The following is a 17,412-nucleotide window of genomic DNA, read 5'->3' on the forward strand; positions in this document are numbered from 1 at the left end:
TGACAAAGGGCATCCTTGACTGGTTCCTGTTTCAGAGGGAAGGCTTTCTGTTTGTCTCCATTGACAGTAATGTAGGCAGCTACTTTTGTTATATATTTAGTTAAACCACAGTGGTAGATAACAGTGCACATGGCTAATATAGAGTCCTAGTAATGAGATGTTCTTAGCTCTTGAGAAGCTCATGGTCTAGGAGAAGAAGTAGGGAAAACAGAATTGTAGACAGTGGCAATACCAAGGAATCAAATTATGTTTTGATAGAGGTGTGGGTAAACCCTCAGGGTGCAGTTGGTGGGAGGTCATCATTGAGCTGTTGCTTTGGTTTCTATAGAGTAGAAGATGGGTCCCAGGCACAGAGGAAAACAATTCCAAAACACAGGATTCAAAGGTCCTGGAATGTGTGGAGGAACAGAGTACAGTGGAGTGTGGCTAGAATGTCTGTAGGAAACAAAACTAGAAAAGACAAAATCTCTCTAGTGAGGGCCCTATGAGGCGGGCTTAGGATGAAGGGACCTTTTCTTGAGGGAAAATGCAAGCTCTTATTACTTTTTGAGAAGACCTGTTACATTTTTAATACTTTTATTTTCTTTATTCAGTCTGGGGAGGAGGGAAATAGGACTGTGGCACGAAACCTGTTTGAAGGACACCTGGGGACAACTGAAGAGACAATTCATGGTTCTAGACAATGGGGCAGGCATGAAGCACCAAGGACAGTCTGTGAAGACACTCAGAAAGTAGACCTGACAAGTCTCCATCACCAGTTGGATGTGGCAGTTTACTTAGATCATTGCTTAGTTTTAGTCTTTGTGTGTTTGTTTGGCAAAGGTAGTCTTCCATTGACAGTAATCAGAAGCCAGCAGGGTTAACTCAAAATTAGTTTCATGTTAGATCCAGAGCCCTCCAACAACACCTTGGAAGTTTTCTGTTGCTTATTCAGCATCTAAAGGCAAGAGAGATTTATAAAATATATTCCTGACAAATCTGTTGGTTTCTATAATTTATTTTTCCTGAGGGTATTCCTTTATTTCTTGCTGAAACCCTTCCTTCCCCATCCTCACACACTCCTTTGCAAGACTGGCTAAAGGACAGCTCTGAGGCATGCTTGGTCTAGCTCTCTATGGTATAACAGCATGGGGTACTGCAAAAAACTCTTGATTGGGAATTGGCCAAATGTGAAACTGAATCCTGAATTTGACACTGAGTTTCTGTGTGAGTTTTTAAGATAAGACGATTGAACTACAATGATCTATTACACTTCCTTCCAGTTTTCATATTATTAAGCTCTAGCAACATGATGTTGAAGTAAGGGACTCCACAATTAAAGTGAGTTTCCATTCAGTGTGTTGGATGGACATTAACCTCTTGGCTTCTGAGTATGTTTTTTTCTAGTTTATATAGATAATGCTATTCAAGTTCTGTAAAACAAGGATTCTTCTTTTCTCTGCAATTCAGCCCAAGCCCGGGCTTGTATTTTTGTTAGGTATTCCCTTTAGAACCTCAAACATAATTAAGTTTTCTTGCTACTTATGATTGATTTCTTTGTATATGGGTCATCAGCACATAGAGAAACCACACAGTTCCTTGTCTGTTTTACTGAGGTCACATCTCTATTTTCATGATATTGACATTGAAAAACAATCGGATCATCAAGAAAACATTGCACTTTGAATTAAGTTGTTAACGGTTTTTGAAATGGAACAACTCAAGGGGATTTGAATTCTAAACACACGGGAGGCAGGCCTTTATAAAATGTAGAAAGAAAATTAACCAAATCGGGTTTTTATTGTTGTTCAAGGAATAACTCACACAGCATGTTAGCTTATTGTGAAGTCCAAATGGATGAATGAATCAATTGTTCCTTAAATTTTTAATCCAGACCCCCAGTATAGGTTTTGTCTATATGTCTTGCAAAAGTCACTTAATAGTCTAATGGGAGACTTTGAAAGGCCTGACTTCTGGCTATGCCTCTTTTGACTATAACCTGCCCTAAAACACACTCACTGTAGAGTCAGTTTTGACTCATGGTGACCCCATGCGTGTCACAGAAGAACTACATTCTGTAGAGGTAGCAATGGCTGATTTATCATACATAGATCTCTCCCAAAGCCTTTCTCCCAAAGCATCTCCAAGCAGACTGGAACCTCCAGTTTTCATTTAGTAGCCAGGCATGTTAATCATTTGCACAAGTCTAGGCCTCCACACTGTGCCCTTGTTGTTGTTATTGTTAAATGCCATCAACTTGGTTTCGACCCTTAGTAACCACATGTATAACCGAATGAAACACCACCCAGTCCTTCACCATTCTCACAATTGTTGTGACGCTTGATCCCATTGCTGCTGCCAATGTGCCAATCCATCTCTTTGGGGGTCTCCCTCTTTTTCACTGACCCTCCACGTTACTAAGTATAATGTCCTTCTCCAGGAACCGGTCCCTCCTCATAGTATGTCCTAAGTATGAGAGATGAAGTCTGACCATCTTAACTTCTAAGGAGCATTCTTGTTGTACTTCCTCCAAAGTAGATATATTTGTTCTTTTAGTAGCCTGTTACCTTTCATATTCTTCTCCAACACCATAACTCAAATGTATCAATTCTTGTATGATCTTTCTTACTCATTGCCTAACTTTAACATTCCTATGAGGCTATTGACAATACCATGGTTTGAGTCAAGTACACCTTCGCCCTCAAACTGACATCTTTGCTCTTGAACACTTTAAAAACGCCATTAGACCGTTCAAGACACCTCTCACAGAGAATATCTCTACCCTGCGTACTCAGTTATAAGAAAGAAAAACATTTACAAGCATCATGCTAATATCATTGTGCCATAATGGTATGAAACATCATGGAAAAGAAAATTAGAAAATTTAGTGTCTTATACAGAAATGACTTTTAAAAACTGTCAGAGACCTGCATTGGAAGCGGAATGTTCTGCAGTGCTTTGTACCACTCCGGTCTGTCTTGGCAGTGTTAAACAGCTCATAGTCAAACTCTACTTCCTTGTACTCTATGCTAAATAGGCCTCATGTTGTTAACCTACTGCATAAAGAAACCAGGATCTGTAATTAATGAGCAACTGGGAAACAATGAGGAAATTAAAAGCGCTGTGATAGTACTTAGTTTGATTTTGCTGTCTCCAGTTCGTTATCTGACACTTACTTTCCCATCTTTCAGCAAATCAAATCTCCTCACCATTTTCCTCCTGATCTAACAATAAAACTCATTCATGGACATTAATTAATATTTACTATCAGCACTTAGTTTCTCTCTATGGACTCACAGCCCTGTATCAACATTTCATTATCAATCTGGACAGTCACCACGTCACCCATATTTTTAGAAAATTACTGTGAACCAGATGGCAAACTGTGAACTAAACTGCCTTGAAAAAAAAAGAAAGAAAAATCCAAGCTCTGCTTTAAAAAGACAGCAGGTGCTAACTAAGAAGTCAATCTCGAGCTGGCTCTTGTTGGATTTCCATTCACTGACACTTTTCTGCTTAGCAACAACAGTAGTCACAACAATAAACAAATCAAAACAAAACAAAACACATAACACATTCATTTCCTTGTCATAGTAACTTTAATCACTTAATTATCAACATGGTCTTTTTAGGATCATTTGTCACTGGCTAAATCTTTCTTTTGGACAGGTTCTCTGATTCAGAATTTGATGCTTCTTAAGGAAGAGGGCTTTGGACAATGAGATCTTCTGTAATTTCTTGGAGGCTTGAGCTTTGTTTAATTCACAATGCCATTAAAAGCCTAAAATTGGATACTAATCTCAATTCTAATTTTTATTCAGACTGGTACTCTTACAGAAGATGGTTTGGACCTTTGGGGCACAGTCCCAACTGCTGACAACAGGTAAGTCCCTTAAGGAATGTGTATTTTCTGGACTTATTTTAGATATGATTCTTAAATTTATCCTTTTTGTGTTGAGGGATGAATGCCACATAAAATATTTATGTTGTTGTTATTGTTGACCCATCACGACCCTGTATAGGGTTTCTGAGGAGCAGCTTGTGAACTTGAACCACCAACCTTGCAGTTTAAACTATCTTTGCAGTCTAGTGCATTAACCCACAGTGCCACATCAGAACTCCAAAATATATATAAATGGCCTGAAATCAACTTCCAAACCAAAAAACAAACTCACTGCCATTGAGTTGATTCTGACTCACAGTGACACTTTGTTGTTAAGTGCTGTCCAGTGGATTCCAACTCATAGAGACCCTGTATAGGGTTTCCAGTGAGTGACTAGTGAGTTTTAACCACTGAACTTGTGGTTCACAGTCCAGTGCTTATCCTACAGTGCCACAGCAGGACTCCATAGCAACCCTATATAAGGTTTCAAAGACTGTAAATCTTTATGGGTGCATACAGCCACATCTTTTTCCCATGGTATAGCTAGTGGACTTGAACTGTCGACCTTTTCATTAGCAGCCCAACACCTAACCCTCAGCACCACCAGGGCTCATGACATCAGCTCCCAAATATTCTAAACTTGTTTAATGAAATGATTGATGCTAGAGGAACAGCACTGAACTGCTAGCCACAAGGTCAATGGTTCAAAACCACGTGAACTGACTCAACAGCAAGTTCAAAATCAGAATAGGGAAGCAGATCTTCAAACTCAAAATGAAAAATGGACTAGAATGAGGTGGGTGTTATGAAGCCGAATAAGTGAAACAGATGTATAAGTAAAGTAAGTAAAAGGACTGTACTTAAGTCAAACCTGCAAAGGCTTCCTCAGGGTACTAGTGCAGGCATGTGTAGGGGCGGGTACACAAGAGAATCTCACAGTGCAGATGCAAATGTACCCACATTCAGTGCACAACACAGACCATGAAAAGTGTTACCATGAAAACATGGATATCAGAGCAAGCAAGAAGAAACAGTGATTGCTTGATCTAACACACAGTGTTCATGATTATAATAACGTGGTAGGTAAAAGGTGGAAACTTAATTCTGAAAATGAGTGGATCATTTGAAATAGGTTTGGAAGGGTGCAGAGCTAGAATTTTTACAAGTTCCAACTAAAAACTGGCACTCGTTTAGGGGAGGGGCAGTCACACAGATGCCTAATGCATGGCACAGCTGGAGGATGGAGGGAGTGCCCCTCCTCAGAGAATGCGTCCTTCCCCATAGGACTGAGACCTACCTGCTGATTCTGAGTAAAGATGTGTACCCCACCTTGGATTCAAACAGTGGCTGAGAAGGTGTTATGAAGGAGCTTCCCAACATAGTGATGAGGCCAGGGTAGCATGGGCAGTGTGGGGCTTCAGGAGGAAATCTACGCTATCTTTAGTGCTGTTCACTGCTCCTGCCTACCCAGATGCCCTGCGTCCTCTGTACAGACCAGCTGGGATTGTACCAGAGCAATGGGTCCGACCAGAGCAATGAAAGCGGAAAAGGATGGTTACAGTTTGCACCTCTCCTCTTCCCCCTGTTGTTTACTGTTGAGCAAACTGAGTCAATTTCAGCTGACAGTAGCCCATGTGACAAAGGAGAACAGCCCCAAAGGGGTATTTTGACGGTTACCTTCATGGAAGCCGATCACCAGAACATCTCCTGTGGAGCTTCTGGATGGGTTCAAACTGCCAACTTTCTGGTTGGTAGCTGAGTGCTTAACCATTGTCCACCAGGTAAGGTGGGAGGAGAAGAAGGTAAATCAAGCCAGTCTATATTGTTCAAAGAGGGGCAGTGTGTTCAGACCAGGAATTTCTGGAAATGAGGGCAAACTCCAAAAGTTTACAGAGTGAAGAATACTTTAGAGCCCATGCATGCCTTCACTGGATGAGAACCACCATGCTGGCCTTTTCCCCTTCCTTAATACTTTATTAGTCTAGCTAGAAAGACTTCTTTCCTGGAGGGTGTTTTAGAGCACAGCTCTGAGCTGCCTGCTCATGCCTTCTACCAATTCTGCTACTATGTGGGTTGGCTGCATGTTACAGGACAAAATTCCCTGTGATCTTATTCAAGGTCTCCGATATTATATTATTCATTGGCCAGCAGCATACTTTGTTGATAATGAAAACCACATACAATTCAATGGAGGGTTTTGTAATGGTCACTCTGCAGGCAGAATATTCTAATTAGGAAATGAAGAAGCCAAATGATCAGAGACTCAAGGACAGGGAAGTCCCTAGACAATACAGAAATAGAAAGAAGATTAATTTGAAGATAGAATCCAGTGCATAAAGACATGGGTAGGAGTTAATGCTAAACGTATAAGTAGAATTGGAGTGGGCAAGGTCTTGAAAACCAGATTAAACAGCTTGGACTTTTTCATATGGAGCACAGGGTTGAAGCGAGCACACTGGCGGCAAAACTGAAGATCTACCTTAGTCAGATTTTAGGATGAGGACACGCTGAATGTTTTTATTGATTGCATTGACTTATTACCTTCTCTCCCAGCTTCCAGGAAGGCCACAGCTTTACCTCTGGGGAGGCTTTACCATGGAGCCCACTGTGTGCGGCCATGGCCAGCTGCCACTCTCTAATTCTTCTTGATGGGACCATCCAGGGAGACCCACTAGACCTCAAAATGTTTGAAGGCACCGCCTGGGTAAGGTGACAGTTTCTTGATGTCATTGAATGGGAAACATTTGAAGAATTCCTTACTGGGGGTATTAAATTTTTCTAACCTAAGTTGAAATCCAGAGAAGATTCAAAGAATTTTGAATTTTTGGAGCCTCTGCCCCAAAAGAATTCTGTTAAGGAGTGTGACATGAAGTAGGGTTCCACAGTTGGGAACTGCTGTTTAAACAAAGTAAGGAGTTCTGGTGTGGTGTTGTGGGTTAATACGCCAGACTGCAAAGCCGTTTGAACTGCAAAGTCGGCAGTTCAAGTTCACAAGCTGCTCCTTGGAAACCCTATACAGGGTCGCTATGGGTCAGAACTGATTCGACAACACTTAACAACCACAGCAACATTTAAACAAAGTTAAATCAATTTCTTAATGTAGGAGTTCGTTAATGCACTGTTGTGCCTTGTGAACATTCAAGAGGTGAGTATGATATACTGTATTTAGCAAACCTATTCGAGTCATTACAGAAAACCTTATCGACAAACAAAATTATTGTACAAATTTTCTCTAGAACATCCTTAGAAAAACAGTTATCTCAAGCAGTACTTTACGATAAACTTTCTGTGCTGATGTAAATGTTTTCTGTCTATGCTATCCGACACAGTAGTCACTTGTCAAAAGTGGCTATTGAACATTGTCAAGGTGGCATTGTGGGTTAATGCGTTGGACTACAAAGTTGGTTTCAATGACAAGGTCAGTGGCTCAAGCTCACCCGATGCTCTTCGGAAACCCTATATAAGGTTGCTATGGGTCAGAAGTGACTTGACAGCACTTAACAACAACACCATGTGACTGAGGAACTGAAGTTTTAATTTTAGCTAATTTTAATTAACTTTAGTTAATTGAAAGAGTCATAATGACTCATGGTTGTTGTATTGGAACTCAAACTGGAGAACCCTAGCTCTAACTGGTTCAATTTTCTGAGCTCAGTGTAAATGATAAGTGGAGGGTATAAATCTGTCCTGGAGGTAAAGGGTTAAGGACATAGAGAAAGGTTTCTGGACTGCACCACTGTCTAGCTGTGTGACCCCACATTCAGTACCAAGACTCTGAACCTGTTACCCCCTCTATACATTTGGGACAGTAATGCATCACTAAAGGAGTTGGGGCAAGCTTTGAGATTATGAAACTAAAGGAGCTTTATGAAATGAACTGCCAAATACGTGTAGGGAATCAGTTAATCAACCGATCAAAGAGCGCTAGTAGTGTAATGGTTAAGCACTCTACTGCTAACTAAGAGGTCAGTGGTTCAAACTCACCAGCCAAGCCTTGGGAGAAAAGACAGGAGAACTGCTTCCATAAAGGTCACCAAAAAACCAAACCCAGTGAGTGCCATTGAGTTGATTTTGATTATCAAGGGTTTCTGAGACTGCAAATTTTTACAGGATCCAACAGCTTTATCTGTCTCCCTTATAGCAGGTGTTGAGTCTTCTGGTGAACAGCCCGACGCATAACTCACAGCAGCAATAGGGCTCCTTTACATAAAGATGTTGTTTAAGAGCTGTTGAGTCTGTTACAACTACTAGTGACCCTGTCTAGTGTTTCTGAGGAGCGACTGGTGGGTTTGAACCACTAACCTTGTAGTTCAAACAGCCTACAATATCATATGGGAGAGTTCTACTCTGTCCGTTAGGATCATTATGTGTTGGAATTGACTTGGTGGTACACAATATTAACACCCTCACAAATGTTTCTGAAGTTAGTTACAGTGACACATAAAATGCAGGACAGCATTTAAAAATAGATGGAAACAAATTGCAGGCACATTGAGCTATACTTCACAATGATCCTACAATAAAAAATATGTTATAAAATTGAGCTTTCTAGAAGCCAAAGCAATAAAAGGGGAAATCTGGTAACCAAGGGAATTTCTGTTATCAGTGAGCTAAATAGAGAGTATTTGGCCCAGAGAAATATTTCTGATATAAAGATAAGACAGTAGTCAGTTCCCTGGATATTAATGGAGAAGAAAGAATCTGTGTACTTTTTACCAGCATCAGTGCAGTTGATAAAATCATAAGTTGCTTTGAGTCATTGTTATGATATGTGGCTTTGATTCTGGTCCTCACAGAGCTTCTTTCTGTAACACAAGAAGGTTGATATATCTATACAAATGACATGTATACAAAGGCATACAAAAGGGTATGCCTTATCTAGGAGCATAAATCATTAGTATTAGCTGTGAAGAACTATCTGGAAAAACAGTTGTATCACACCAAACAAAGCACACAAATGTGAAATTATTCATCGAATTTAAGACAATCAGGACAAACAGTAAAGCTGGGTCATAAACAGTCTTGAGTTGAATAGCTTTTGGTAATTAGAAGACTTTCATAAACATAATAGGATAAGAGAATATCTTAGAGATTCTAAGAATTTTAGCACTAGGAAAGATATAAGAATTGTTCTTTTAACTGAGGTCTGGAGAAAAGAATTGGCATTCTAAAGTTAAACAAGTAAGCAATAGATAGTCTCCAATTTTCTAGTGTCTGGTAGCATAGTGGTTATGAGTTGGGCTGCTAACCTTAAGATCAGCAGTTCAAAACTACCAGCCATTCCATGGGAGAAAGATGAGGCTTTCTGCTCCCTTAAAGATTCACAACCTTGGGAATCCTATGCAGGGTAGCTATGAGTCAGAACCAACTCCATGGCTCACCACCACCACCACCACTCTGTATATGGAGTCCTGGTGTGGCCTATAGGATAAAAAGAGGGTCAGTGGTTCAAACTCACCAGTTCCTCCTCAGAAACCTTTTACAGGGTCATTATGAGTCAGAACCAATTCAATGGCACTCAACAACAACTTTTTATATACCCAAAAGCCTTCCCATATTTTGGATCAATATTAACTATAGCTTTAAGTATGAGTATAACTTAATATAAATAAAACAAAAATCCTCAAAACTGGACAATAAGCAACATCATGATAAATGGAGAAAATATTGAAATTGTCAAGAAATTCATTTCTCTTGGATCCACAATCAACACCCATGGAAGCAACAATCAAGAAATCACGATATGTTGCATTGGGCAAATCTTCTATGTAAGATCTCTTTAAAGTGTTAAAAAGCAAAGATGTCATCTGAAGAGCAAGGTCTGTGGAAGCTGTATAATGAATAAGGAAGACTGAAGAGGAAATGATGGCTTTGAATTATAGTGTGGGCAAAGAATATTCAATATACAATGGATTGACACAAGAACAAACAAATCTATGTTGGAAGAAGTACAGCAGAATGCCCTTTAGGGGCGAGGATGTTGATACTTTGTCTCACTTACTTTGGATGTGTTATTAGTAGGGACCTGAAGACAGACATCATACTTAGTGAAGTAGAGGATCAGTGAAAAAGAGAAAGAGCTTCAACGAGGAGGATTGAATAGTAGCTGCAACAATGAAGTCAAACACAGCAATGATTGTGAGGATGAGAGGTATTCTGTCTTAGGTACCAGAACACCTGAATCCCAGTTTCCACTCAACTACCAATAAGCTTTCTGACCTTGGGCATGTTAAGTCTTTCTCTAAATCTCATTTCCCTTTTTTAAATATGAAGCAGTATTAGGTCAAGAACAAATAAATCTATGTTGGAAGAAGTACGGAGATGGTTTAGAACTAGGCTGTGTTTTGTTATGCTGCATATAGGGTAGTTGTGGATTGAAAGAATCGATGTCACTTAGCAAAAACCCCAACTTGTTCTATATCCAAATGCCTTCTCCATTTTCTAGATTAACATTGGCTCTTCGGATGGCATAACTACTACTATTGTAACAGTCATACAACCCATTTTCAAATATGCTATCTAGCTTACCAGCAGATAACTTGAAAGCTTTCTAACCAACTAGAGTAGTAGAATTGATATAACATAAGTAGTCTAATGCTTAGCTCAGGGCCCATTCCTATCTCATCTGAGAGTGAAGGTACCCAACTACATTGTAGACCAGATCTCTGTTTAAATGCTCCTCTAATTACTAGGCATAACAACTTAGGAAGAGTCACCCATCTGTATCTAGCATTTCTTCATCAGTTACTACTTATTATAGTTTCAATATTTCTGAGTTTTTGACATTCTACACAGGTGATCTTAATGCAAATCAACACAACAGAAATTTGACAATGAAGGCATTATGATACTTGATCTAGAAGAGAAAATGTGAAAAGAGTTTTGAAAAAAACAAAGTGCTATGCATATAAGAAATATTCTTTATTCTTTTCCTCCAAGGAATCTTATGAACGTTTTCATTTTAACACAGACTATGGAAGATTGCAACGTAGACTGTTGTACATTTGGGATGTCAGAGTCACATGTAATAATAAAACCAGGACCAAGAGCAAGTCAGGTAGGATTTGCTTCTTTAAATCATGTAATTCCTTGCCCTTAAACCTGGTGAAACGTTCCTGGCTTGTATGTATTTTTTTATAATCCTGTCCCTGTATGGTGTAAATGGTCAAGCACTTGACTACTAGCTGAAGATTTGGCTATTTAAACCCACTCAGTCACCTCAGAAGAGAGACCTGGTGATCTGCTTTTGAAAGGTCAGTCATAAAAGCCCTACTTTTACGTAGTTCTACTCAGAGCAGTTCTACTCTGTAACACACGGGGTCACCACAAGTTGGAACTAGCAACAGCAACAATTCCTATTTCTATACTTTCTTGTCATCCATTTACTCAGTCACTAATTTGTTCAACATATGCTCACTGAGTACCTATATATGCTAGAGAACTGTGTGAGGTGCTGGAGAGTAAAGACATTCAAAAACTAGTTACTCTGGGTTCTGTGCTGACGGAACACGTGGTCTGGTAGAAAAACCAATATAGGTACAAATAAGTGCAAAGCCATGTGCTAAGTTCTATAATAAAGGATATAGACAGCTTTAGGGGTACAGAGGAAGGAGTAGACACAGTTTCTGGGATAGAAAAGTATCAAGAAGAGGGAACCCATGAGCTTTGCCTGGAAGGTGACCCAAGATTTCTCCAGTTTGTCAAACCAAACAAGTTGGTGAAGGAGTAACTTTAAACAACCAGAAAAAATTCACTATGGTGATGCATTTCCACTCCAACATGTCCCTACATTCATATCATAGACCAGTTCACATCATAGACCCCGTGTGTTGGTATGCATTTGCTAACCTTCACTTGAAAGCTTCTTAAACGCTCCCCTTTGTTGGATGATCACAGAGTCCCGTGGAAGTCATTACCATCCTGCTCCAGTTTCCGTTTTCCTCGAACCTGCAGAGGATGTCGGTGGTCACTCAGCTGGCTGGGGAAGATCACTTCCAGGCCTACATGAAGGGTGCTCCAGAGATGGTGGCCAGGTTCTGCAGATCTGAAACAGGTATTGACAATTTTTCTCTTTTAGGAAGTAAAACTTTTCTTTCTTTTAAACAAACTTTATTTTTTAGAGCAGTTTGAGGTTTATAAGAAATTACATGGAAAATAGTGAATTTCCATATTTTTCCTCTTCTTGAAAAGTGCAGTGAATTTGTTTTAAGTGATGAACCATGTCAACATATTATTATTAATGGTAACTGGGCCCGTCCATCTCTTCTGGTCTCATGGCAGAGGAGGTAATTGTTCTTGGGGAAAGTCCAGTTAGGAAGTAAAAATATTTTAAATTTGAAACACATAAGGCAAGCAAACCTGAATCCATGAGTGTGGAGATAGTCTTTTTGAGTGAGTGGGAAGGCATCTGGTTGATCCATGAAGGGAGGGTGATCATCTCAAAGCATGGAGTACATATCTGGCCATGATCCCAGGAGAAGATGAGAAGCAAGCATCCTGAGCAGAATAAGGAGACCCACATGGGGTCAGAGAAGCAGCGAGGATGAGACTGTGCAGCACTCAGAGGGGATCAAAGGGACACTACACTATTCTGCAGACAGTGGTGCTCCTCCACTGCCTCGGGGCCTGGCCTCCAGAAATGGGGCCTCAGACTGATAGATGGGAAGGGAATATAGAACAGACAAATCTTTTAGAAGGAAAATGCTTAGAGTAAATTAGATGGTATTAAAGCAAGGTAATTGATCATTTTCACAGCAATTTCATCTTACTGGGCTAGATTTTGAGCTGATTTGTATTGTTGCTTAGTCTTATAAACAAATATACTCTCTAAGCAGCAGCCCAGATTTATAAGAATATTGTTGCATCCAAATGAGTTCATTTGGATAAAATTGGCCTCTTTTCTCCTGATTTTCATCTATATTCTCCTTAGGATTGCTGATAGCCATCAATTTGTGCACAGAATTTTAGATTTGGCAAATGATTGCTTTAACTTTTTTCTCCACTTGGAGTCTTTTTGGACCTTTGAAATGCCTGTTCGTTTTTTTTCCAACTTTGATTTTCCCTCATAGTTTCTGTTAACCTTATCCTTCCCAGATTGACAGTCTCTCTGTGTTTTCTTCAGACAGACATAAGTGACTATCTTCTTAAAATTGTTAGTGGTTTCTATGGCATTTGCTCTGTTAGAAAGGTTTGGGCTTGTCACTTGCCAACTTCTTATTCTTCGGGCAGCCCTTCCAATTCTTTCTGTTGTCCTAGCCTCTGATTCTTAACACTAATATCATTTTCAGTCGTATTTTCTCTTGTGTTTAAAAAATAGAGAGCTGGTTGTTGTTATTGAGGAGGTTTCTGAGGAGCAGCTGGTGGGTTTGAACCACCAACCCTTGGTTCAAATTGACCTTGAGGTCCAGTGCTTATCTTACAGCAGCACACCAGGACCCCAGAGAGCTGGTTGTTGTTGTTGTTAAGTGCCGTCGAGTCGGTTCTGACCCATAGCAGCCCAGTATAAGGTTTCCAAGGAGTGATTGGCCAGTTTGATCCGCTGACCTTATGGTTTAATAGCATCCTTGAAATTAGAACCTGATATTCAGCTCCTCTTAGAATTATAAATAGTCTAAAGTGAATGATTCAACTACTAGTTTTGATGGATAAACTGCAAATGGAAAGTTGGCAGTTTGAACCCACCCAGTGGCATGTAGGAGACAGGTCTGGTATTCTGCTTTTGAAAGGTCATAGCCAAGAAAACCCTGTGGAATAGTTCTGCTCCTCATACATGGTGTCACTATGAGTCAGAATCAACTCAGTGTCAGTCAACAAAAACAAGCTGAATGGGGGCAGCATGATCTGTTATCCCCTCATATTTACAAAAGGAAAATGAGATTCAGAGAAAGACTCATGCCCAAGGTCAGAGAGTTTGTTGGTGGTAGAGTAGAGACTAGAGCTCAGGTGCTTTGGTGCCTAAACCAGATTACCTCCCTTATAGGCACATTGGTGGTAGTGGTGGTTAGGTGCCAAGGAGTCGGGTCTGACTCATAGCAACCCTACATAGAGTTTCTGAGACTGCTGTAAATCTTTACGGGAGCAGAAAGCCTCATCTTTCTTCCACGGAACAGCTGGTAGTTTTGAACTGCTGATCGTGAGATTAGCAGCCTGATTCCTAACCACTATGAATCAAAACTCCTTTATAGGCACATTATGTAGCATATTTTACAGATTACAAACATTAGTTATGATTACAGTGCCAACATTGAGCCACCTCTCGAGGCAACTTTTTTCTTTAAAGATCCAGATAGTAAATATTTTAGTTTTTGCAGGTTACACAGTGTCTGTCCCAACTATACAACTTTACCATTGTAGCATGAAAGCAGCCACAAACAATATTCAAATGAATGTGCTTATGTGTCTCAATAAAGTTTTGTTTAAAAGACAGTCAATGGGATGACTGTTATAACGTCTTGTAACTTTTCAGCCCTAATGTAGAGGATTAGCTAGTTCTGTCATTTCATTCAGGTTTTAAAAACACCAGGTAGACATAGTCCTAAGGCGGTTTCTTAAATGAACCCAGTGCATGTACTTGATAGCAAATTGATGACTAGGCCATCTTTGGCATTTATTTACATCAGAGAATTAAGAACACAATGATGTAGACTGTAGTTGTTCTTGGTATTTGAACAAAACTCTAGTTTTCCCTCTAAAGTAATGCTGCGAGTGAAAGTGAAGACGGGAGAGTTACTGCTTCCCAAAGTCTTGCATAGGAGCTAGGCAGCCTAAATATGAATTTATATTTACTCTTTCCCTGTCTCCGTACAGTGCCCAAAAATTTCTCACAAAAGCTGAAGAATTACACAACCCAAGGCTTCCGTGTCATTGCTTTTGCCCATAAAACCTTGAAGATGGGGTTGCTTTCAGACGTGATGAGTTTAACCAGGTAAGGAACTGGGAATTGGCATGAGAGTAGGCTGTATGAGCATGCAGTGAATGAGTATCGTAGATGAAGATTCTCATCCAGCGCCCGGACTTGGAGATGGCCAGTTGTAGGCCAGACTGGGAAGGTCTTACTCAGCTTACAATACAAGTGAGTCACAGTTGGTCTGCACTGAACCATGCCCATCTCAGTCCCAGCTCCCATTCTATCAAAAACAACCAAACCCTCCTTCAGCCTCAGATCACATGACTACTTACATGGCTATCACACATATAAGACAACCGAGAGAAGGAGATAGTAGGCCCTTTTAAAGACTCCCAGAAACCTTTGGACTGTGCTTCTTTTAGGGCTCAAAACTACAACTAGTTCATATCTGGGTACGTAATGAGTTCAAATTAAGTTCCTTATATGAAATAAAACTCAGTATTCTTAATTATACTAGGGAAATATGTTTTATACTTTAGAGCAGGGGTGCGGAACGTTTTTTCTGTCAAAATTTATACCATTTGCTGCCCATACAAAATTATCAACTTAAAAATTAGCCTGTTATATTTGGGCAAACATTTAATTAACTCACCCCAATGAATCCTGGTGTGGCGCTGTGGGTTAATGCACCAGACTGCAAAGCCATTTGAACTGCAAGTTTGGCAGCTCAAGCTCACCAGCTGCTTCTCGGAAACCCTATACAGGGTCGCTATGGGTGGGGATCGACTCCACAGCACTTAACAACAACAACAACAATGCTATGGCTGAAGTATTGGTGTGGCCCTGTGGGATAATGCATTGGACTGCAAGGTCTGTTTGAACCTCAAGGTCGGTGGTTCAAACCTTGGAAATGCTGTACAGGATTCACTATGGGTCAGAATCAACTCTACGGCACTTAAGAACAACAACATACAGCCTGCTAGCCAGATGTTCCCCACCCCTGCTTTAGAGCATAGTTGTTTTCTCTTATTTCTCAGTATTTTTTATTTTTTGAATTATCTATACCAAAAGAGTATCTAAAAACAGTAGAAAATAAAATAATAAATAATCTATGCATCATTCATTTGATTTTGTGTTGATGATAGGGAGTTGTTGCTAAGTCCATTGAGTCAGTTCCAACTCAGCAACCTTGTACAGGGTTTCTGAGGTTGTCAATCTCTGCGAGTGCAGAAGCAAAAGCCCGTTTACATACAATTAGCCTTTCTGTGTAAGAGAATGATCTGGATATTTGTTAGTACTACTAGCAGCCCAAGTCCATCTACTTTAGGGTCATGAATAAAACTGTCCTTTCCTTACTCTGAGTCTGTCTGTCATCTATCAAATGTAGGATTGGACAGTCTCTGTGGAACCTTTCAACCCTAACATTCTAATCTTCTACAAAGAATCATGAAACTTGTTTTGAAATGTATGAATGCATTTTAGCATGCAAAGGTATAGATTTTCTTGAGCAAGCAGAAAGGCTTGTGACACTCCGGAGTTTGTAGTGTTTTAGTCTGCAAATTTGAGGTCACATGTGAAGTAAAAACAAAACATTGCTCTTTAAAGCACTGCAAATTAAGCTGGGTAAAATTATGTTCTTGTCCTGATGAAACTTACATTCCAGCTGGAGAGAACAGATAATAAAACAAGCATATAAAACATTGTCAGGATATGATCTATACCTTGAAAACAAAACATAGGCTGAGGAGATAAAAACATGACAAAGAATGTTCTTTTATGTAGGATGATCAGAAAAATTCTCTGAGTAGGTGTCATTGGAACAAAGATCTGAATAAAGTAAGGGATCAAAGAATGCAGAGATCCAGAGGAAGAGCAATGCAGGCAATAGGAATAGTGGCTGCAAAGGCCCGGGCACAGGATTTTGCTATGAATGTGATACAGTAGCGAAGAGGCTGGCATGCCTAAAACAATGAGTGAGAGGAAAAACTCATAAAATAGAGTAGGTTTAGTTTTGGCCCCAAACACAATAAATGGACGAAATGATATTTAAGGCTACTTATTAGTTCTAGGAGTCCTGGTGTAGCACTAGGGGCTAATGGGCTGGACTACAAAGTTGGTTTGAACTGCAAGATTGGCAGTTCAAGCTCACCAACTGTTCCTTGGAAATGCTATACAGGGTCACTATGGTTGGAACCGACCAGACGGCACTTAACAACATTAGTTCTAGGCACTTCCGGTATGGTGCTGTAGGATCAGCATTGGACTGTGAACCACAAGATTGGCAGTTCAAACCTACCAGCTGCTCCTTGGAAACCCTATATATAGGGTCATTAGTAGTTGAAACTCACCCTACATTACTTAAAAACAACAACAACAATTAGCTCTAGGTAATGAGAAAATATTAGTTCTATTTATAATAGAAAATAATGAAATGAAAAAATTTTGTATTCTCTGAGATCCTTAAGGTATTTAATACATTAACATTTTTTTTAATGTTTTATTGTGAATTATGTAATAGTTTACATGGGAGAACATTAGTTTTACATTCCTCCTATCAAATATCGTTTCATTGCCATGGTTACAATCCCCTCCATGCATCATCAAACAACCAAAGGGTATACACTACAAACCTGACCCCTGGTCATCAGCACACAGCCCCGTCTCCCTCTCTGGGTCTAAAGTCTCCAGCTGCTTCTTCTCTCCA

The 17,412-nt window shown here is 39.9% G+C and overlaps 1 protein-coding gene across 1 annotated transcript in view; it reads left to right on the top strand.

Annotated features, from left to right (window-relative positions):
- ATP13A5 (ATPase type 13A5) overlaps window positions 1-17,412 on the top strand; it is a 211,018-nt gene that overhangs the window by 100,324 nt on the left and 93,282 nt on the right. The window contains exons 13-17 of the mRNA XM_006873142.1: window positions 3,801-3,862; window positions 6,416-6,566; window positions 10,833-10,919; window positions 11,759-11,915; window positions 14,669-14,786. Of these exons, the coding sequence (XP_006873204.1) occupies window positions 3,801-3,862; window positions 6,416-6,566; window positions 10,833-10,919; window positions 11,759-11,915; window positions 14,669-14,786 (575 nt within the window). The remainder of the gene's footprint in view (window positions 1-3,800; window positions 3,863-6,415; window positions 6,567-10,832; window positions 10,920-11,758; window positions 11,916-14,668; window positions 14,787-17,412) is intronic.

This window comes from Chrysochloris asiatica, unplaced genomic scaffold, assembly GCF_000296735.1.
Source record: "Chrysochloris asiatica unplaced genomic scaffold, ChrAsi1.0 scaffold00224, whole genome shotgun sequence".
In the NCBI taxonomy this organism is placed as follows: Eukaryota; Metazoa; Chordata; class Mammalia; order Afrosoricida; family Chrysochloridae; genus Chrysochloris; species Chrysochloris asiatica.